Source organism: Orbicella franksi, chromosome 4, assembly GCF_964199315.1.
Source record: "Orbicella franksi chromosome 4, jaOrbFran1.1, whole genome shotgun sequence".
Lineage (NCBI taxonomy): Eukaryota > Metazoa > Cnidaria > Anthozoa > Scleractinia > Merulinidae > Orbicella > Orbicella franksi.
Genome location: NC_138148.1, coordinates 9451980 through 9474800, shown reverse-complemented (window position 1 = coordinate 9474800; position 22821 = coordinate 9451980). Strand labels below are relative to the sequence as shown.

The window sequence follows — 22821 nt, the reverse complement described above, 5'->3', positions numbered from 1 at the left end:
ACAATTCGCATGATCGTAACAATTGGATTCACCTTCGCTCTCGGTGTACTTTTTCCTGTTCTCATGGAATCTTTCAAGGAAACCCGCGAGAAGACAGGTGAGTTTCGTGTGATGAGCTATCCAACTGAGTTCATTTTAGATGACTTTGAGCGGCTCAGATCTCTAAAACTCAGACTCCTGGAAAACTTGAATGGAGTATGAAATAGTCTAAATGTAAATAAATAATATATAGAGAACAAAGAAGTGAAGAAAACACCTAAATTGCCATAAGTATGGTTATAAATCGGCTTGAAAACCTCACGGGAACCAAGGGAACACTCATCTGCCTTCGAATTTTTTAGGCTCAAGAATGTAACCGTTTTTAAAATATATTTCGACTTGGTTTTACCGGGTTGCGAGCAACTAAGGAATGCAAATTAAGTCAGTTTACATTTGTCAAAACCTTTCGCAGAACGAAGCATGACACACTAAGTACTTTTGTGATTCCACGAGATGTAATTAGGGCTTTTGTAGAGAGCGAGCGGATTAAAACGTCAGCGCTTGGCAGTACTTCGAATCCGAATGAACAGTTCATTTATTATATTTATGAAAGCTGCAAACCTACAGTTGTGTGGTGATTGCGTGACGAGAATAGGGGTATGAGTTTTCGAGATCTTATCTTTCTATACGTAGGGATATATCCAAACGGAAATGCTAACATTCAGTTTTGCAGTTGTATTTTCTTCAAAAGTAAAGGTTCCTATACATTTGATAATAACAGTATAAACACTGTTGTGTCAAAGTGTCAAAAGTGCCTCACTCGGTTTCATATAGCTTCAACTTTTTCACTGCGAAAACGAAATACACTAAAAACGCCTTCCTTGGCTTCGTTTGTGTAACTTGTTTCTATGTTGCTGTAGAGCTTTAGGTCGTGTTGCTAGTAAAGTCGAAGTTAAACGATTTTAGGGAGTTATGGCTTCATTGTTCTCCAAAACGAGGGAGGACTAAGGCGAGGAACTTCCCTTCCTCGCCTTAATCCTCCCTCATTTTTCGTTCATCTCCAACTACCGAGAGCCTGGAACAGGCTAAGTTATGACGGGCCATGATGGAGAAATAATCGTTTGCTGGCTATCAAACAAGCTCGAAACATAGATGAAACCTGGAGGCGATGGCAGCTTTTCAAACAAAGTTATGCGTGGCTATTTTCTTCCTTCGGCTTCGCGATGGGTCGCGATGAAAAATATATGTGAGATTTGTGAACTTAAATTCCCACTTAGCGGACGCCTTCGCGGTGGGTCTCGCTATGAAAATACCTGTGAGATTTGCGAACTTAAATTCCCACTCGGTCGGCGATGTAGGAAAGTGATGGTTAAGGCAACTATGGAGCATGCTCTTCGTGAAATCCCGAGGCGACGGGGGCTTTTGGTGCAAATTTATGGCTAAAATAATATGTTCCTAAGGCCCGACATGATTTCAACTTCGCATACCTTTACGATTTTAGACGGATATATCAAACACGAAAGACAGTGTACTGTGTTTGATAACATTTCAAAACACCTTGATCGAACCTTGAAGTTGGTCAAAAATACTGCGCCTCGCGTCGTATTTTCAACTTTCTTCGCAGTGTTTGGAAATGTGGACAAACACTGTCTTTCGTGTTTCATATAGTACCTCTCTCACCGTTCATCCTCTCTTGGTAACAGTTGACAGCTGTTTCTTTTCTGTTGCAGCATGGGTTTCGTCCATCATAATGGGTGTTGGGTGTCTCGTTGCTCCTGTCATGGGTGGACTCCTCAACAGATTTGGTGTTCGAATTACCACTGTATTAGCATGTTTGTCGTGTTCAGCTGGCCTTGCAATGGGTTCTTTCGCCCCACAAGTGATCGTTCTCTACATTTCCTTTAGTTTGCCTTTTGCCCTGGGCCTATCATTTATTTACACTTCTTCGCCGATTACTGTGACTTATTATTTCACTAAACGAAGATCCTTTGCTCTTGGGATCGTAACAGCGGGTCAAGGTTTGGGAACAATGATTATTGGCCCAACACTACAAGCACTAGTGGACGTTTTTGATTGGAGAGACACCTTCCGTGTGTTCGCTGGAATTTTGGCCGTCGTATCTCTAACTGGATGTTTTCTTCATCATAGAAAACCTTCTCCAGATGAACATCCAAGGGGTCCTTCCAATAAGTTCAGATTAAACCTCTCGTTATTAAAGAATCCCGCAATTCTTTTACTGGTGATACGAAATTCACTTTGTACATTTGCTCGCCTTGTTCCCTACGTGCATCTAGTAAGTATTCCATTTGTTGTCACGTACCTTGTAGTAGAGATTAAGTAAGATACACAGTTCATTTAAAAGTCCCAAACCGTATAGAAAATAGGGTTGTCTAATGATTAACACTTTACAATTTGGACCGAGGTCCAAGTACGTAATGGGCCTGAAGAGCGGCTGCACAGAAGGCTACGGTGACTTTTTTTTTTTCCCCATGAAAAGGTGCGTCACAGTGCTTCTCTTTTCGCACTGAGGCCAAATATAAACGGGTACAGCTCTGGACCTGTTAATGCAACCAGCAGGGGCTTAGATTAAGGGGGACTGGGGGTGAAGCCTCTAGTGATCCATGCCATGGAAACCAGCGTGGGTGGGCCAGTTTGGCTCTAGTGCGACAGAACCGTAGTTTCATTTGAAGCATATCCACCCTACAAAAATGCTCAGTTGACTTTTCTCGCTCAGCTTAAACAGGGTAGCTGCGAACCTTAAATCTGAAATTAATTTAAAATTGGTCTCCGCGCATAAAGAGTGGCGTTTTGACCGTTGATTTCTACGTGACACATCCGAATCCTGATCAAACATATTCATATTTCCAGGTAAAGCATTATGATGATCTCGGCATTCCTGCTGACAAAAGCTCAACTCTTTTCCTGTTTCTTGGTATATTTGCTACACTAGGCCGTCTTGGAGGCGGGTTTCTGTGCAATATGAGAATCATCAAGGTTGGTGTTCTCCAACAATCCGCAGCATTTATTGTTGGATCTTCCACCATGCTGCTGATTCTGGCAAAGACCTATGTTGTAATGGTGTTGTATGTAATCACCTTCGGCTTTGCTGATGGGATAATGGTAACATCTTTAATTATCGAATGCATACAGTCTGTTGAGGAATCAAAAAGGGCCTCAGCATTTGGATTTTTCATGTTGGTTGGTGGAATTGTTGGCATTACCAGTCCGCCTTTAGCAGGTAGTTTGAGTTTGATAAATATCTGTTGCGTTTTGATGTTATTACTGAGTCATCCAATCAGGCAATCAGAAAAATCCATGCGTCCATGTATCCATCCATACATCCATGCATCCATGCATTCTTGTATCCATCCATGCATCTATGCATACATACACCATGTATCCATCCATGCATCCTTGTATCCATCCATGCATACATACGCCATATTTCCATCCATGCATCCATGCATCCCTGCATCCCTGCATACCCACTCCCTCCCTCCGTTGCTCCCTCCCTCCTTTGGTCCGTCGGTCGATCCGTTGTAATTTCGTTTGTTCTTCAATACGTCTATCTGCGTCCATCCACTCCTCCATAAGTTTCAATTTCTTTGTTTACTCACCCAACCAATAAAACTGTGTTATATAAACAATACCATCCATTTGGCGCGGAAATGTGCTCGGATATTTGTCCGCGGACATTATCTGTTCTGTGAAGGGAACAGTTTTCCTAGAGAATAGCCTGAGGGAACCTGTGAGCTTTGAGGAATAGATGATGTTCAAAGACAAATATCGGAGGATATTTTCGGGCCAAATGGAGGCTATTGTGTTTATTATCCTTAAAATATTTTTCGCAACACGCGCGGTTTTGAAAATTGGGAAATATCACTCGGATAATCCCAAGTTTTAGGTGGGGGAATATTCAGTCACGTGACGCGTTCAGACCCTTCGCGCGCGAGCGAAAATATTTGATGGACTATATAGTCAAATAGACCGCTCATCTTGCAGTTGCTCAATTGTTAATATATGTGGACACTCTGCTTTTGTCGTCTATCTTCCAGGGTTTATGGCTGACAAATTCGGTAACTACATTGCTGCATTTCTCATGGCTGGTGGAGTTGGAATTATTGGCTCCCTCGTTCCATTTCTTCTTTTCTTGGTTAAAAATGAGTCAGAACAGAACATTAATCAAGATATTGACGAGACCGTGGACCAGAAACAAAGCGGGGATATCGACGAACATGAGCTGAAAACCGAAAATTGTTCTCAAGACTCAACACTAATAATTTGCAAGAATTATAAAAGGCCACAATCTTTCATTGTGGCAATGGAAAGTCCAATTTATTAGTTTTCAATGATTTCCACATGAAAAGGTCGGGGGTGCTTGTCGGACTATTTGAATTGAACCCCTAAAGGAGATCAATCTGGGTGTGGCTCGAGCTTCATTTGACCCCGAAAAGATACCACTTAAAACGGAATAGGCTTGATTATCAGCCACTGTTAAGGAAATTAAAGGAGCCCAGGCTGATAGACCGGACTCGAGAGACTAAAAACAGGAATAAGAGCGTTATTATTATTATTATTATTATTATTATTATTATTATTATTATTATTACTATTATTATTATTATTATTATTAGAGTAATTTTCGTTTGTTTTCGATTATCATTATCATTATTATTATTATTATTATTATTATTATTATTATTATTATTATTATTTCTCTAAGTGCATCATGAAAGCTACTCCTAAAAATAGGGGCGTTTCTTCATGAATACCCAAAGTGAGACTCTTTCCCCGGAAGAATTCCTCACCGTATCATAAATCGTATGGCGCGCGGGCGTGTTTTGTATGTCGCGGCACCACATCTTTGGAACAGTTTTTAACAGAAGAATCTATTTATTTTATCATATTGTTATTAACCGACGACAATTCATTTTTCAAGTGAAATGTTTCAAAGCCTATTCATTCTGAGATAGACCTTTAGAGATATTGATTGTGATTGTGATTGTCAAGAATGTGCATTTGTTGCTGGGATTGCCAAAATAAAAGATGTCGAACCTACATGTACATGTGCTGTAAACTGTAACTTATTACAAATGACCCTTTAGGCGAATGTAATTTGAAAGACTTTTTAAATGTCACGAGTTTCAAGCTTTCATACGATTACTCATTTATTATGCCCTAGCTCAGCCAATTACAATGAAGTAATTTTGTCAGTCATATAATAAACGACATAGTTACACCTCCCAACTCAAATACGTTTTCTGATTGGATGAGAACGTGTCACGTGCCATGGGTCAAAACTCACTAACTCCCTAGGGCGAACAAAACTCAATAACTCCCTTGGGAAACAACAACTTGAACTCGACTCGCACGTGATTAGGTCGTGCACCTTGAAACGGCGGCTAATTTGTGCGCCAGTCGGCCCGATGTCAAAAAGCCATTGAAGTCGGGCAACGTTTCTCAGTAGAGAAGGCATTCATTATTCAAGAAAAGGGATTTATAATTCGGCAAAAACATATCAGATTAACAAAGGGGAAAATTTGAACATTCTTTATCTTCAAGCTTTTAATTTGGCGCCAACAATGGGTCGGCTGCGTTCGGCAACTCGCTCTTCGATAGCTCTCGCCACTCGCCAGGTAGGAAAATAGCTCGGGAGGGAGGGGTACCCCCAGAAAAATTAGGCGGGGGTGTGCGGCACACTTCTCAAAACCCTTACCCTATTTATGACCAAAATCTGCGATTTTCCCTACCCTATTTATGACCCGACCCTTAAATCAAAACCCTGTTTCAGACCTGCGTTATAATTAGTTCCCTAGTTCAGACCAATGTTAAATTACCGTAAACATAATTTGTGAAGGGCTTTTGTTGATTTTCTTTTCCATAATGATGAAAAAGTGGCTTCTTCTGATAAACATACTCATATCAAGACTAGAGTGCAAAAACCATACCCTTTTTATGACCAAAATCAGCTAAAATCGATACCCTGTTTATGACCAAAACGGCTGAAAAACCATCCCCTTTGGGGCCCCACATACCTATATAGCCTATATAAGGGATTACCCCCGGGGAAAGTAGTTGTGTTATTTACAACAAAATATGCGGTTGCTCGTCAAATTAAACCCAGAATTCTCGAGTTAAGCATTAGAAGAAGGCAAAACAACTTAAGTATTGTCTTCATTTTTGTTAGCTGCGAGGAAAAAGACTGTTATCGTGTCGTTTCGGTGGGACAGCTCGGTTTGACTGCCGCTCGTACTGCAAACACAGCCACCGTAGGCGTCAAGCAAATCATTTTTTCGCAGGTTTTTTTTTTTTTTCTATTTTTGAGTCGAGAGGTGTAACAAAACACTTAATAATTATTCTCAAATCTTGGCTATTAAACATATCTTTTGTAAGATTCAAACCGATCAGTTCAACTCCACTTTCCCTGGCTTTTTCGAAATAAACATGAACACGGTTAGCAAGAACATCAGACGATGCTCTGCTTTTCAACAAAACTGTTGCGGTTGGTGTTGGGAAGGGATGTTGCGTCTCAAAAACTAGGGACATATACCAGACTTCCGCAAGGTTGTATCAAACATCGATATCGTCCCCAGATTTGTGGTAGCGGCAACACAAACGGGTGTCTGGAAAACCCGAATAGCGAATAGCGAATAGTCGCGAATAGCGAATAGCGAATAGTCCCGAATAGTGCGAATAGTCTCGAATAGTGCGAGTAGTGGCGAACAGTCGCGAAAAGTGGCGAATAGTGATGAATAATCGTCAATAGTCACCGCTTTAGATCTAATATCCAGCGTTAATTAATTATCCAAATAAGCAACAGAATATCAGTGAATTTATTACCTTTTCTTCTCCGGCCTCAGGCTAGTAGGCTGTTCATCGGCGACATTATGAAAATAGAAAACACAATGATAACCTAACAAAGACGTATTTACGCTTTTGCAGCGGTTAAAACAGAATAAATTACGTTTAGAAACACCTTTTGTCCTGATAAGCGTCTGTGCTTTTTAGCCGGAAAATCCCATCCTAAGTTGCTACGAGGTTGACTGCGAGATACTGGGCACCCTATTTGCTACTATTTGCCACTATTTGCCACTATTCGAGACTGTTCGCCACTATTCGCACTATTCGTACTATTCGCTATTCGCTATTCGGGACTATTCGCTGTTCATTATTCGGGTTTTCCAGACACCCAACACAAACGATCCAAGCCCATGATGATTCCTTTTTGTGAGACTGAGCGCCGTCACAGCTGGAACAAAAAGGCGACGCTATGAGTATCACGTTGCGTGAGGAAACAGTGAGTGTCACGTGACAAACATGACAAACGTGACAAACATTTTGTGATGTAACACAGCGAAGTATTTCGTCAAATGGTTTCATCGGCTGAACTGTAACGTTTTTCTTTATTTTAAAGTACTACTTTGGTAAAGTACAAAGTGAAAATTACTAACATGGCTTTTCGCTGCGATAAAATGGCTTCGTACAAGCAAGATAGCATTTGGTCGTGGTTTATTTGTTTCTGTACGACAATTCGCATGATCGTAACAATTGGATTCACCTTCGCTCTCGGTGTACTTTTTCCTGTTCTCATGGATGCTTTCAAGGAAACTCGGGAGAAGACAGGTGAGCTCTCGAACTGGGTTAATTTGTGATGACTTTTAGCGGCGCAGACCTCGAAACCTCAGATCTGAGACCTCAGACCTCGAAAATTCAGAAACTCGGACTCCTCGAAAACTTGAATGGAGTATGAACGATCGATAGTCTTCTCGTAAATGAGTGTCCCTGTACATACGGTATGGAAAATATATAGATGACAAAGAAGTGAGGCTAAAATCCACCTAAATTGCCATAATTTTAGTTATATATCGGCCTGGAAACCTCACGGAAACCAAGGAAACGCACAAGTGAAGCAAGGTAAGTTTATTATTCATACCTTCCTACGAGCATTTTAGGCTCAAGAATGTAATTGTTTTTCCCATACAAATTCTTTAATGTATTTCGGCTGTTACGTAGCCTGAGTACTACTGTATGTACAGGGAGCTCATTTGCGAGCTTAGGCCAACGTGTGATGAATTAGCGATAGACCGTGTACCACTGGACTGACTGGAGAGATTTATATTCATAACTGCTCTTAATAGGTAACTAAAGAATGCAAATTAAGTCAGAATCTTTCGAAGAACGGAGCATGACACACGAGGCACTTTTGTGCTTCAATGAGATGTAAATAGGGTTTTGATAGAAAGCGAGCGGATTACGCCGAGTATTAAAACGTCAGCGCCCCGACAGTACTTCGAATACGGGTGAGTATTTCCTAGAATTGTGTGCTAATTGCGTGACGAAAATGCTAAGCAACTCGAGCGGTCTGAGTTTTCGAGGTCTTATTTTGCGAGGGGTCTGAGTCATGTTTCGAGTTCTCATTGTTCGACGGGTCTGAATTTTCGAGGTCCTATTATTTTTCGAGGTCTGAGTTTTCGAAGTCTTATTTTTTGGGGGATCTGAGTTTTCGAGGTCTGAATTTTCGAGTTCTTATTTTTCGAAGGTTCTCAGTTTTTTCGAGACAATCAATCCATGGTTGCGTTGTGTCCCGGGCGGGGAGGGAACTGTACTCTATTATTTAAGAAATAGAAACACGAGTGGAAGCGTGAGAGAACGAAAAATGCTGTGGGAACACCAGCCGACAGGCGAGTATTTCGAGTTTTCCCAAACTTTCTATTAAACAATTAGATCAGGAGCTCGAAATTTCTATAGCGTGATATCACGCATATTTGGTCATCAAGCGATAAACGAACATAAATTATACATATAATATATTACTATATTATGATTAATAATATAGATAGGACCCTGCGTGCACTCTGATTGGTCAAAAACCCATGTTTTATCAGAGTATAAAAAATAGAAAAGGCGTGTTTTATTGTTTCTCACCTATATCATAAAGCAAATGAAGGAGCCTAAGCCGTGTATTACACTGTGATAGAACACTCCAGACATGTGAGAACACTCGAGAAATGTAGAGAACACTCGCCGGCGGCTCGTTTTATCTACATTTCCCTTGTGTTTTCAAATGCCCGTCGTGTTTTATCACAGTGTAATACACGTCATAGGCTTCTTTGTTTGTTAAATAATACAAATAGAACATATAATATATTTGGTCTTACTTTGGTCATCAAGATGTAAATTCTCTTTGCTCGCGCAATAATTACGTCAACAGCTCGTGCTAGTTCTGTGTTTCTATCGAGTTTTATATAATAAGTCAAATTATTCTCGCATTTTGATTGGTTCTCACCTATGATCGTCAAAGTAACGAACATTTTCCCTCAGTTTAGACGTAATATATCAAACACTCAAGACAGTGTTTGACCACATTTCCAAACACCTTGAAGTTCGTCAAAAATACTCTATTTTCAACTTTCTTCTCGGTCTTTGGAAATGTGGTCAAACACTTTCTTTCTTGTTTGATATATTACCTCTCTCACCGTTCATACTCTCTTGGTAACGCTTGACAACCTTTTCTTTCCTGTTGCAGCATGGGTTTCGTCCATCATAATAGGTGTTTTTTGCCTCGTTGCTCCTGTCATGGGTGGACTCCTCAACAGATTTGGTGTTCGAATTACCACTGTATTAGCATGTCTGTCGTGTTCAGCTGGCCTCGCAATGGGTTCTTTCGCCCCACAAGTGATCGTTCTCTACATTCTCTTTAGTTTGCCTTTTGCCCTGGGCCTATCATTTATTTACACTTCTTCGCCGATTATTGTGACTTATTATTTCACTAAACGAAGATCCTTTGCTCTTGGGATCGTAACAGCGGGTCAAGGTTTGGGAACAATGATTATTGGCCCAACACTACAAGCACTAGTGGACGTTTTTGATTGGAGGAACACGTTCCGTGTGTTTGCTGGAATTTTGGCCGTCGTATCTCTAACTGGTTGCTTTGTTTATCAAAGAAAACCTTCTCCAGATGAACATCCAAGGGATCCTTCCAAGAAGTTCAGATTAAACCTCTCTTTATTAAAGAATCCCGTAATTCTCGTACTGCTGATTCGAAATTCACTTTGTACATTTGCTCGCTTTGTTCCCTACGTGCATCTAGTAAGTATTCCGTTTGTTGTCATGTACCATGCAGTAAAGATTAAGTAAGATACACGGTCCAAAATGGGGTTCGCAGGCTGCTTCCTGCGCTGACTGTCGCTGACTCAGTCTTTTGGCTCGTCATGACTCCTGCTTAAAGGAGCTCAGTTGCGGCCCCTTGAGTCATTTTGGCCACGTACAAAATTATCTTTAATTTCAATTGAAAGAAACTTGAAAATAATAGTTTACTATACGATAGCAAAACACTAAGAAACAATAATAAACGATAAAGGAACGAGTTAAGGATAGAGAAGATTAACACGGAGATCGATTACAACCGACGAACTTAACTTTTCATGATGAGCTGAGCAAACCGTCACGTAGCTCATTTATGTAACGCTCATAAGGAAAGAGTACGTCATGAGCCCGACAAATGTCTGCATAGAAGACTTTGGTGACTGGGTGGTTTTTTTTTGGAAAGACGCCTCCCAATGTTCGGCTCTCTTGCAGTCCAAATATAAATGGGTACAGGCACGTAGTCGTTAATGCAACCAGCGGAAGGTTGGAGGGGAGGGGATTAAGGGTGTAGCATCTGGTGATCCAGGTAAGAAGGAATAGTCCAAGAGACAAGCGCCGCGTGTGTGGGCCTGATTGCTCTAGTGCGACAGCACCTAGTTCATTTTGACGAATGTCGACCTTACCAACACCCAGTTAATTTTTCTCGCTCAGCCTAGCCAAGATAGCCGCGGACCTTAAATCTGAATTTACTCTAAAGTGGTGTGAGTGAATTAAATACCAGATTTCTTTCCTAAGAGTGGCGTTTCGACCAAAGAGTTGATTAGTACGTGATACAACCGAATCCTGATCAAACATATTCATATTTTCAGGTGAAACATTGTGATGACCTCGGCATTCCTGCTGACAAAAGCTCAACTCTTTTCCTGTTTCTTGGTATATTTGCTGCGCTAGGCCGTCTTGGAGGCGGGTTTCTGTGCAATATGAGGTTCATCAAGGCTGGTTTTCTCCAACAAGCCGCAGCATTTATTGTAGGATGTTCCACCATGCTGCTGACTCTGGCAAAGACTTATGCTGCATTGGTGACGTTTGTCATTACGTTCGCCGTTGGAGATGGGATGATGGTAACATCTTTCGTTATCGAATGCATGGAGTTTGTTGAGGAATCAAAGAGGGCCTTAACATTTGGATTTTTTATGTTGGTCGGTGGAATTGTTGGTATGACCAGTCCGCCTTTAGCAGGTATTTTGAGTTGGATAAATGTCTGTTGCGTTTTGATATTATTACTGAGCCATCCAATCAGACAATCGAAGTAATCCATGCATGCAGGCATCCATCCATCCATTGGTCCGTCGTACATTTCGCTTGTCCTTCAGTCCGTCTGTCCACGTCGATTTATCCCTCTGTCAGGTTCAATTGTTCCATCTACCCACCCACCTAATGTAAATGTGTTGTAGTTAAATAAACCGCTTATCTTGCAGTTGTGCATGCTGTTGATACCGTTAATGCTGCTTTTATCGTCTATCTTCCAGGGTTTATGGCTGACAAATTCGGTAACTACATTGCTGCATTTCTCATGGCTGGTGGAGTTGGAATTATCGGCTCCCTCGTTTCACTTCTTCTTTTGTGGGTTAAAAGTGAGTCAGAACAGGACAGTAATCAAGATATTGACGAGACCGTGGACCAGAAACAAAGTGGGGATATTGATGAACTTGAGCTGAAAACCGAGAGTTGTTCTCAAGACTCAACACTAATAATTTGCAAGAATTATGAAAGGCCATCATCTTTCATTGTGGCAATGGAAAGTCCAATTTATTAGTTTTCAATGATTTTCACATGGAAAGGTCGGGGATGCTCATCAGAAAATTTGAATTGAACCCCTAAAAGAGACCAATCTGGGAGTGGCTCGAGCTTCATTTGACAGATACAAGATACAACTTAAAATGGAAATAGGCTTGATTATCAGCCGCTGTTCAGGAAATTAAAGGAGCCCGGGGTGATAGACCGGACTCGAGAGACTAAAAACAGGAATAAGAGCGTTTTTATTTTGTAATTATTATTATTATTATTATTATTATTATTATTATTATTATTATTATTAGAGTAGTTTTCTTTTGTTTTTGATTATTGTTATTATTTTCTAACAAATTATTGTTATTGTCAATGCCATTGTCATTGTCATTGTCATTATTATTGTTCAAGTGTTATCATTATTATTTCTTCAAGTGCATCATGAAAGCTACTTTGACAACTAAAAATAGCGGCGTTTCTTCATGAACACCCAAAGTGAGACCAAAATCCTTGATTTATACCCTCTTCCCCTCTCCCGGGAAGAATTCCTCACTGTGTCATAAGTCGTATGGCGCGCTGGCGTGCTTTGTACGTTGCGGCACCCCATCTTTGAAACAGTTGTTAACAGAAGAATCTATTTATTTTATTATATTATCATTAAGCGACGACAATTTATTTTCAAGTGAAATGTCTCAAATATTACACATTTCTGAGATAGACCCTTAGAGTTATTGATTGTGATTGTGATTGTCAAGAATTGTGCATTTATTGCTGGGATTGCCAAAATAAAGATGTCGAACCTACATGTGCTGTAAACTGCAGTTTACTACTAGCGTGCAGTAAGTTAGTATAGGTTATCGTATGAATGCGAGTGTAATTAAGGACTTACGCTACGGGTGCTATTTGAAAATTCTCTCGAAATTGCACGAGTCTTTAGGCGAGTGTAATTTGAGAGAATTTGCAAATGTCAAGAGTAGTGTAAATCCTTAATTGCTTGAGCTTTCATACGATTTCTCGCTAATTATATGACTGCGAAAATTGCGGACGCACACTCGTCAATTTGCACTGCAATGCAAATTTATAATTAACGAAAACGATAACAATGACGATATTTGCTCATTAAATTCAAAATGATAAAAAGAGTATTCCAACTGTTTTCTCTGGTGCTCTTGCACCAGTGTGAGAAATCCATCACCACAACACCAGGCATGCATTAAATCAAAACTTCTTTGAGCCAGAAACATCAACTAGATATGGACAATCAGCATTCCAATTTGTGAATCAAAAATTTGGTAATCAGTTTTTTCGTGGCCTAAAAAAAATTACGATATTCCCTTTAAGAAGCAGTATAAGCAGTACCTCAAAACTTAACTGAAATATAGTTAATAATAGTCACTTGTATTTCTGAAATGTATTTTCAGTAACGTATTCCTGCGTAATGTATTCTTGTTCTCCTCATGCACCTTAACATGATGGTAACCACCTCGAAACCAATGGCTTCCTACTGTGGTTACCACGCACACATATATATGTTGTTTGCCGGCTGGGAGGTCCGTATAGTGAAAAACTGTGACCGAGGTCTTGAAAATGCTGCCCTCGGCCTGCGGCCTCGGACAGTATTTTCAAGCCCGACGTCACTGTTTTTCACTAAAAGGACCGACCCTAAGCCGGCAAATAACAATTTTTTTTTCCTGCGGTAAATTGATTTCACAAGGATCAACAAGGCCAGACATGCATGCAACACCCTCCGCCCCATTTGGAACTCTTCAGCCCTCTCCCTCCACAACAAGATCAGAATCTTCAACACCAGCGTCAAGTCTGTCCTACTGTATGGCTCCGAAACATGGAGAACTACCAAGTCAAACACCCACAAGTTGCAGACCTTTATCAACAGATGCCTCAGAAACATCATCAACATCAGATGGCCAGACGTCATTTCCAACGCCGACCTCTGGGACAAGACTGGTCAAAGCCCCATTGAAGTGGAGATCAGAAAAAGGAAATGGGGGTGGATCGGCCACACACTCAGGAAGTCCCCCTCAAACGTCACCAAGCAAGCCTTTGACTGGAATCCACAAGGAAAGCGAAAAGTAGGAAGACCGAAACAGACTTGGCGCAGGAGCACTGACGCAGAGGTGAAGGCCATCGGAACGACATGGGCACAGCTGAGGAGGACCTCACGGAACCGAGTGAGTTGGAGGAGTGTTGTTATAGCCCTATGTTCCTCAGGGAATGAAAAGGCTTAAGCAAGCAAGCAAGCAAATTGGTTTTACAGATTACAAATGGGTTTGTTTACGCAACTTTGCCATTGAATCGGTTTCTGCGCCATCTACTAACGATTTGTGAAAAGCTCTTCTCAACGAGCGAGTAACTCAGATAGAAAGATGTATTAAAGAACAGATTTTTTTCGAACTACTTAATGTTAGTTGCATTTATTTCGCCAGTTAAGTTCCCCAGAATTGTTTTTGCGGTGTGAAATTCGTGCGAAGTTTGAAGTTTTACTACAAAAACAATTTCTGTCAGTCGTTGCTTTTAAAATCACGTGAAATTAGACTTTTCTACCGTAAATTGAAAAGCAGAAAGCAAGGAAATTTGTTAAGTGTATTCCACAGAAATTCTCCTAAATACAGCAACGATCAGAGAGGTAAACTCGACTGAAATTCACTCAAATTTTACGGCGAGAGAAATACAGGATTACGCGCCATTACAGCGCCAAGCTACAAACAACCAAGCAAACTCTTACAACTTCAAAACACCCAATTGAATTTACTTACAGTGACTTGCCCTGCCATTTTAAAGTGAACAGAGATAAACTTGCGTTGACTAATCGTTCCGTGGGCTGTATCGTTAAAAGCTGGACCGGTCACGTGCGGATGATTGACCAATCAAATTCGAGGATTTAGGATTCCGGCCCGCTCAGATGCTTGAGAAAAATAATTTTTATTATTTCCATATATTTCTCTTCTCATATTTATTTTATAATACTGATGTAAATTAATTCTGTAAATTTTGCGCAATAAAAGTTGGTAGATTGATTGATTGATTGATTGATTGATTGATTGATTAACTTACTGACTGACTGATTGATTGATTGATTGATCGATTGACTGATTGATTGTCTCTGCTCTCAGCCATAAGTCTTTTGTATGACTCAAACCGATCATTTCAACTCCACTTCCCTTGACCTTTTCGAAGTAAACATGAACACTGGCAACAAGGACATCACAAGATACTCTGCTTTTCAAGAAAACTATTGCGGTTTGTGTTGGGAAGGGATGTAGCGTTTGCAAAATAACTCAGTAGAGGCAAATGAGAAAGGACATACTGGTGTATATTGAAGTAACTCTCCACTTTGTTGGATGAAAGTGGTCGGCACCGAACGCCACATGGTAATCTCCTCACTAGAACCCGCGTGTTTTATAAATCAGCGGTGACCGAACGCGCAGCGTTAAACGATCTTAAAAAAGAACCAGAAATTCTTGGTTCTGGTTTGATTCTGCGCATGCTTTCAAGTTCAATAATGGTTTCTGAATATACGTACTGGAGAGTAACGCGCGCTTTTGGTAGAGACCTTTAGATCCACGTTTACCCCAAATGTCTAACTGCGGTTTGAGGTTAGATATTTGCCGTTTGCCGTTCGGACGTTAAGGAGTAAATTGTAGCGAATAAAAATCACCATGTCAATGCATTGGAAATTGTCAACATTAGGCCAAAAATGGATAAAACTGGTAGTAATCAGAGATTATGAGAGTGCGTTCGACGCTCTCACTTTAATATATATACACCGTAAATAAATGATTTCACTAGCTGACTTTCAGCTTTTGTCTATTGCTAAGATCAATTTTTCTCAGCAGCAACCGAGGTATTACAGTCAGATACATGTACGCATAGTGTCAAAGTCCCTGCTAGTGAAGAGGTTACGATTTGTTGATATGTTGAGTGACGCTGCCAGTTTCTGTACATTGTTCTAAGCTAGCGTTTGCAATCGCGTGCTCGTTTCGCGTGGTCGTCTATCGTAAACAAACTCCGTGCGACTAATTCGAGTATTTCCCCCGGTGAATAAAGTAGTCTTATGGATCTTGCCTTCAGAGTACTTTTCCACCGATTCCAATCAATAAAGATCGATCATAAAACACATTCAACTTAAGCCGCTCAGGATCAGTGCCCCTCTACAAAAAAATCGCGGGCTCTGTGGAGGCAGACTCTGGAGATTTAGAACTAGAAAAATGACGCTCCTCAAAAGCGGGACTTCATAACACCGGACTTATGAGCCGAAGAAGTTGCATATTTTAGAGCTAAGCCTAAGGAAGGGTGTTATGCTTATTTTCTGAGGGGAACTTACATGTAATTATTATTGCCATGTGTAGTAACCGCTGGTCCTACAGACCAAGTAAGCGACGGATAAAACGGATTCGACTTGTCGTGAGCACGTAAACCACATGTCAAAATGTAGCAATTTACTGTTTTATCTGACGAGATCGTGACAAAGTACAAACTTAAAACAGCTAACATGGCTCATTGTTGCACTAAAGTTTCTTCTTACAAGCAAGACAGTGTTTGGTCGTGGTTTATTTGTTTCTGTACGACAACGTGCATGATCTTATCACTTGGATTTTGCTTCGCTCTCGGTGTGCTGTTACCAGTTTTTATGGATTCTTTCAAGGAAAGCCGAGAAAAAGCAGGTAAGTATAGCTTATTAAGTTAGTTTCCATGGCTATGTTACTTGAATCGAATCAGCTGATGATCACTATAAATATTAAATTCAAAAATTCAGTACTCGTTTCTATATGACCTCGTTTTGATTTCTCTTTCACCGCAGCCTCAACTGTAGACGCTGTTGCGTATACTATTTAACTGTACACTATGCTGCGTGTTTTAGTTTGCCTTAGATTTTTCACGGAAAGTAAATCCTGCATAAATATGAATATACACTACGAGTAGTCCCTCTTTCGCTTAGTCCGTCGAGCGAGACCGTATGTCACGCAACGATGGAGTTCATATCTTCCCGTGAGGAGCCCTGATGTTTTTTCGGCACTTAATTAAGTGGCCTCGCTCCCAATGTGTGGCTTCATAGCTCATTTGGTAGAGCATCGCACCGGTATCGCGGAGGTCACGGGTTCGAATCCCGTTGAAGCCCTGATTTTTTTCAGGCTTCTTCTTTCCAATTGCTTAAATTGGAAAATTTACTGCGATGATCATTTTTCACTTTCATCTACAACCGCAGTTCATATATGAATTATTTCATATAAACTTCACATCAATAGAAAATTAATCTTACTTCACTGTAGTTCATTTTATGATTTGTTTTTATCAGCTGTGCAGCTAGCGATTTTATTGTAGAGCACGCGAGATTACAGCGAAGACTCTCGTCCTCTCATTACCCTCGCGACTTTGCTGTTGATTTTAGTCCATCAGCATGAGTGTTGAGTATTTTTATGAAACTTGTAAACACAGACTAATTTTAAAATTATTGTCAGGCAAGCAAAATTTTCTCTTGTCTCAGGTTATGTAACATGTAAATTGACCAATTTTTAAGTTATTCTAAGGTTTTGTAATTTCTTACTATTAGCATTACTATTATTATTACTATTATCATTATTATTATTATTATATGAATAGTGTGTTTGCCCTTATCATTACTATTATTATTATTATTATTATTATTATTATTATTATTATTATTATTATTATTATTATCATCATATTATGATGATAATGAGAGTCTGCGGTTTAAATGCTAACCGGGCCTGTGTCCACTAATTTTAGAAAGTCGATGATGGCATGAGCTTGTCTACGATAGTGGAATGTGTGAAGATTTGTAAATAGGTTCTCTGAGGAGATTTTCATAGAGCTCTTTTATTATTATTATTATTATTATTATTATTATTATTATTATTATTATTATTATTGTTATTATTATACTCAATTTTAGGAGCATAGTATGTCAACTCCTAATCGTGACGGTGTTTGGATTTCTGATCTTAATTGGTATACATTTTTACGATTTTATTTCTCCGTTTCCTCAAGACCTTATTTGACCAAATTTCAAAACACCTCGACGTCCGTCAAAAATACTCCGCTACGCGTCGTATTGTCAACTTTCTTCGCGGTGTTTGGACATCTCTCCAAACACAGTCTTTCGTGTTTGATGTATTAGGTAGAATACCGCAGTTTTTCAATGCGAGCTTACAGTTTCATAGGAGCTTTTACCTAACATTTGGGGGCTACAAAGCTCCATTCCCGTCTCAGTTCCATATGGAACCATGATAAGTTTCTGGGTTAACTTGGCGAAGAGAGATGATGAGTTTTACGTACTCTAGCGTTCTGAGAATTAACACAAATTATTCCATTTGTGTTGCAGCGTGGGTGTCATCCATTGCTATGGGTGTGGCTACTTCTCTTGGTCCCATAACGGGCGGCTTCCTTAATAGATTCGGGCTGCGAATTACTACCATATTAGGATGCGTGTTATGTTCAGTAGGCATGGCAGCTGGTTCTTTTGCCCCCAGCATCATCATTCTCTACATAGCCTTCAGTTTACCCTTTGCTGTGGGAGTGTCGCTTGTTTATGTTACTTCGACGATTATTGTTACACATTACTTCACCAAAAGAAGATCGCTCGCTCTTGGGTTCGTAACCACTGGTCAAGGACTTGGGCAAATGATTCTAGGCCCTACTTTTCAAGCGCTAGTGGACGTTTTTGGTTGGAGGAAAACCTTCCGTGTTTTTGCTGGAATTTTGGCCGTGACATCTCTCAGCGGATGTTTACTTCGTGAAAGGACAACATCCAATGAACATCTTAATGCTCCTCGCAAGAAATTCAGATTAAATCTGTCGTTGCTAAAGGAGCCTACCATTTTTATATTGCTGTCAACAATACCATTCTTCGCAACTTCTCGCATAGTACCACACGTGCATCTGGTGAGTACTATACAGAGCGATATGTTCTGCCAAGATTACTTACCTCCTCATTCTAAGGCTATATTGCACTAATGCAGAAGGTAGTCCTTCTATCCCCGTGGCTGTTGTGGTACTCCTTTGCATGGCGACAAGAGAATATGATGGCAATCATCTCTTGTACTGCTTCAAGTGAGTTGATTTTAGAAACCAAAGGACAAGAAATACATAAAACGTGTTCAACATCGTTTCAAGCTGCGCATGTAGAGGGTAACACGTAGGTAACTGACGAACGCAATCATGTCCATGTTGCCCAGCGGGGGTACTTAGCCCTCCTGTCACTTTTTTAAGGGGGGGGGTGGGTCCCTGGATTTGTTGTATACAGCTTACATCCCATCACCTGCTTAGTCAGGTTTGTATTTGTGTTGATTTAGTTGACAGTTGACATGTCTATGGATGCGTTCCATAGGGTCATCTGGATCAGGATCAGGATCAGTGATGGAAGATCGTTCAGATCATGGCACATCAAAGGAACCGATGAATCCATTCCGCTGGTCAGGGAATCCGTGGAATTCTGATCCTGATCACCCCAAAGGAACGGACCCAGGGCTACATGTGTTGCGTGGATTATGCAACGGCTATGCACATAACGTCCTATAATGTCATGTTAGACTACTAAACTGCAGTCTAACGCCTTCAGTTGACGCACTGTTATATTTTCAGATAAAATATTGCAATGATCTGGGTGTTCCAGCTGGCAAAAGTTCAACTCTTTTCCTGTTCATTGGTATATCTGGTGCATTAGGTCGTCTTGGAGGAGGTTTTCTGTGTGATGTGAAGTACATAAACACAATTCGTCTCTTTCAAGCGGCCACCTTCATCATGGGAGCTTCAACAATGCTACTAAGCCTGGCACAAACCTATGCTGCATTGGCGGTTTATGCCATCGTGTTCAGTATGGCGGACGGGATGTTGGTGTCAACTTTTATGGTCGAATGCATGGAGGTTGTTGACGAGGAATCGAAAAAAGCCTCAATAGTTGGATTTATCATTTTGGGTGGTGCTGGCTTTCTTTTGAGCGCTCCACCTTTATTTGGTAAGTGTGATACGATTTAACAGTAGCACTTATAGTATATATGTGGGGAACAGTGGGGCGGTAGCCCGGAAGAATAGGGGGCGGGAGGCGGGAGGCGGGAGGTGGGAGAGGAAAGGGAGGGAAGCTGGAGTCCTAAGAGGAGGGGAATCGGAAGAGAAATGCAAAATGCTAATTTTTGTCATTTATTAAGCATTAAAATACTTTGGAAAACCTGAACCAAAATGTTATTTGACTTGCATTTAGGTTATTTTGAGATTTCTGGGTCGACGATCAAACAAAAATTCGCCCTTGGGCTTGAAAACTGAGGATTACTTCAGGTAAAATTGGGAACCCTTTTACGACTGGTACGTCATATGTCATGAAATTTTGTCGCTTAAGCTGCCAAAATACGTGAGTAAGAGGACCAAAGTCTTTATACGAGCCAAGTGGCGAATAGGGGCGGCGCTCATAGTCCGGTTTCAGTAGCATGAAGCGACTAGGAGTATTTCTACCCCCCTTCTGCATGGATGCAACTCCATCACAGAGTTACCCCAGCATTAAATTCGCCGGTGCCCATTTATACACCTGGCTAGAGAGAGGCACTGTGAGAGTAAAGCGTCTTGCCCAAGAACACAACACAATGTCCCCGGCCAGGACTCGAACCCGGACTGCTCGATCCGGAGGCGAGCCCACTAACCATGAGGCCACCGCGCCTTATGATAGTACCCCTTTCATTGCTTTCAGTGTCATGTCCATCCTTGCCAGAGTTAGCTAGAGTTGCAATTTTGATCTTGCATTCTTCTTGTTGTCCTTTCAGGGCTTATGGCTGACAAGTTCGGTAACTACATCGGCGCGTTTTTAATAGCGGGTGGATTTGGAATCGTTGCGTCCATCATTCCTTTTTTTCTAATTTGTGTTAAACGAAAATCAGAGGAATACGCCGATCATGATATGGAAATGGAATTAGACCAGGTTCAAGATGAGGAGATTGCTGTCGACGAACATGAACTAAAACCCATAAGTTTCTCTCAGGTTTTGACGATTGTGAACCGTGGAGATCGTCAAAGAAAAGCATCTTTCATTATAGCCATGGAGAAGCCTTTTTATTAACTATCAATATGTTTTCACTATAAACTGTCGCTTATAAGTCCCCCCCCCCCCCCCCTTACTACTTATAAGACCCCGCTTATTGGCCAATGTACTTAAAAAGCAAAAATTCATCCGGTTCTAAGCCCTCTTCTTTCTTTCGCTGTTTTGAACTTGTTTTATTGTGTTGTTTTAAAGCTTAATTAAAAACCTGGAAATGAGGATCGGAACCTGTTTCGATCAACATGTGCAGCTATAACTCTTTTCGAAACGGTTTTTTATTCTGGTTATAAACCCCCTCGGATATGATCCCCTCTGTTTATAAGCCCATCTAAAAGCCCTTACGAAGATGTATGAGCCCAGGGCTTATAAGCGGTAGTTTACGGTATATATTCAGTGGCACGCGTGCGAAGCATTATGTCAAAATCAGGGATCAGGGATCATCGCAGCCACGACGTAATAAATAAGCTTTTGTAAGACGATGTTTCTAGTTTCTGGCCAATTTTAGTCTGCGTAGCAAGCGTTTCTGTGGAGTTCTTTTCTTGGCTCTCGCCACATTTTCCGCGCAGGCAAAACACCGAAAACTATGATCCCATCTCTCGGGCTTTCTTTGCACCCAAACCCCACGGAAACGCTTGCTACGCAGGCTAGGCCAATCCATTCCACCAAAATTTTGGGAAATTTTCATTGGTCAATGGAACAGCCTTTGCCCACATGGAAATGTTTCAAAACGTTAGCGAGGTATTCCCAAATTTTCAAACTTTTCACTCCCGTTGCAAAATTTCAGCAAGTTTTGGCTGAATAGAAAGCTCCCTAGACTTCTGTTCGCTTCGTAACGTCACGCGCAGATACAGTGAAACCTGTATTACTGTGCGGACTCCCTATTAAGCGGACACCCTCTATTAGTGGATACCAGTTGGGTCCCTAAATTTTCTTCTAACATTTGCTATAAAACAGAATTGCGAACACCTCTATAAAGCGGACGCAGACACCATTATTAGGCCATTTTGTTGGATAAAACTGAGCGAATACTTCAAGGGCTTTTTACTTTTGAGAGTGGACGCAGACTCCTTAAAATTAGTCAACGATGTCGTTTTACGTACAGCCAAGTAGAATATTGACGCATTGACTGACTGGACATTGTGTCATGAGCAGACTGTATCCTCTTGATGACCCCAGTTTTACAAATTGCTGTGCACCATATTTTTATAGACTTGTTACAGTTAAGAAAATACTGATTGGACGTTTGATTTTCAATATCCTGCGATCAGACGTTTTTTCCTTTGTTTTAACAGGCGAAGATAAAAGAAGAAAGCGTGGAGGGAAACTGAAGATCGCAAGTCAAATTATGTACCTGAATATAAATTGATGTGCGATAAAATGTGGCTACAGTCAAACCTGTATTAAGCGGACCCCATATTAAGCGGACACCGTCTATTTAGCGGACAGCAGTGCAAGTCCCATTTTTCTTTTCCCACTTTTACTGTAAAAAATACCTGTATTCAACGGACACCTCTATTAAGCGGACGCGGACACCTTAAACTTGACTTTTGTGGTCATTTCTATTGTCAGAAACCTGTATCAAACGGACACTGCAAACAGAATACATGATTTTTTTGTCCATGTTTTAGTAGATCGATCATTTAAGCTTGCCAGCAAACTGAGCCGTCAACGAAATGCAATATTTTGTCATTCGGTTTTGTTTTTACAGAACCTTTTGTTCTTGTTTGATTTTGTAAACCTTCACATGGCTCGATCAATACAGATAATGTTGCTGTATACTTAAATCGCTTTACCCCATATACTTGTCATTGTTTATGAAAATACGGTGTTTCAGAGTTCTCGACCGTTTACGAGAACGCTATTTGATCCTTTCAAGGTCTTTTGATACTGACGAATATTAATATGAC

General features: G+C 40.7%; 2 protein-coding genes across 4 annotated transcripts in view; both read left to right on the top strand.

Moving 5' to 3' along the window:
• Positions 1-4535, top strand: part of LOC145483333 (monocarboxylate transporter 13-like) — a 5059-nt gene extending 524 nt beyond the window's left edge. The window contains exons 1-4 of one of the 3 annotated variants that reach the window (XM_081461835.1): positions 1-97; positions 1710-2272; positions 2848-3217; positions 4035-4535. The exon at positions 1-97 is cut by the window's left edge and continues 75 nt beyond it. In XM_081461835.1, coding sequence (XP_081317961.1) covers positions 1-97; positions 1710-2272; positions 2848-3217; positions 4035-4321 — 1317 coding nt within the window. In that variant the 3' untranslated portion in view covers positions 4322-4535. Of the gene's footprint in view, positions 98-1709; positions 2273-2847 lie in introns of all 3 variants that reach the window. The other 2 variants (XM_081461834.1, XM_081461836.1) reach the window with 2 other exon arrangements.
• Positions 4536-5080: 545 nt separating this feature from the next.
• LOC145484372 (uncharacterized) lies at positions 5081-20967 on the top strand. Its single transcript, XM_081462989.1, has 9 exons — positions 5081-7602; positions 9506-10068; positions 10935-11304; positions 11595-11867; positions 13624-14042; positions 16331-16535; positions 18215-18774; positions 19474-19846; positions 20643-20967. The coding sequence occupies exons 1-9, from the start codon at positions 7431-7433 to the stop codon at positions 20933-20935; spliced, it is 3228 nt and encodes a 1075-aa protein (XP_081319115.1). The 5' UTR covers positions 5081-7430; the 3' UTR covers positions 20936-20967.
• The last annotated feature ends 1854 nt before the right edge of the window (positions 20968-22821 follow it).

What these genes read in the sequence shown, in the direction of transcription:
- LOC145484372 (XM_081462989.1), top strand. Translation starts at nt 7,431, where the DNA reads ATGGCTTTTCGCTGCGATAAAATGGCTTCGTACAAGCAAGATAGCATT. An exon ending in GGAAACTCGGGAGAAGACAG is followed by an intron (nt 7,603 to 9,505) that starts GTGAGCTCTCGA and finishes TTCCTGTTGCAG; the next exon opens with CATGGGTTTCGTCCATCATA. An exon ending in TTTCATTGTGGCAATGGAAA is followed by an intron (nt 11,868 to 13,623) that starts GTCCAATTTATT and finishes GGAACTCTTCAG; the next exon opens with CCCTCTCCCTCCACAACAAG.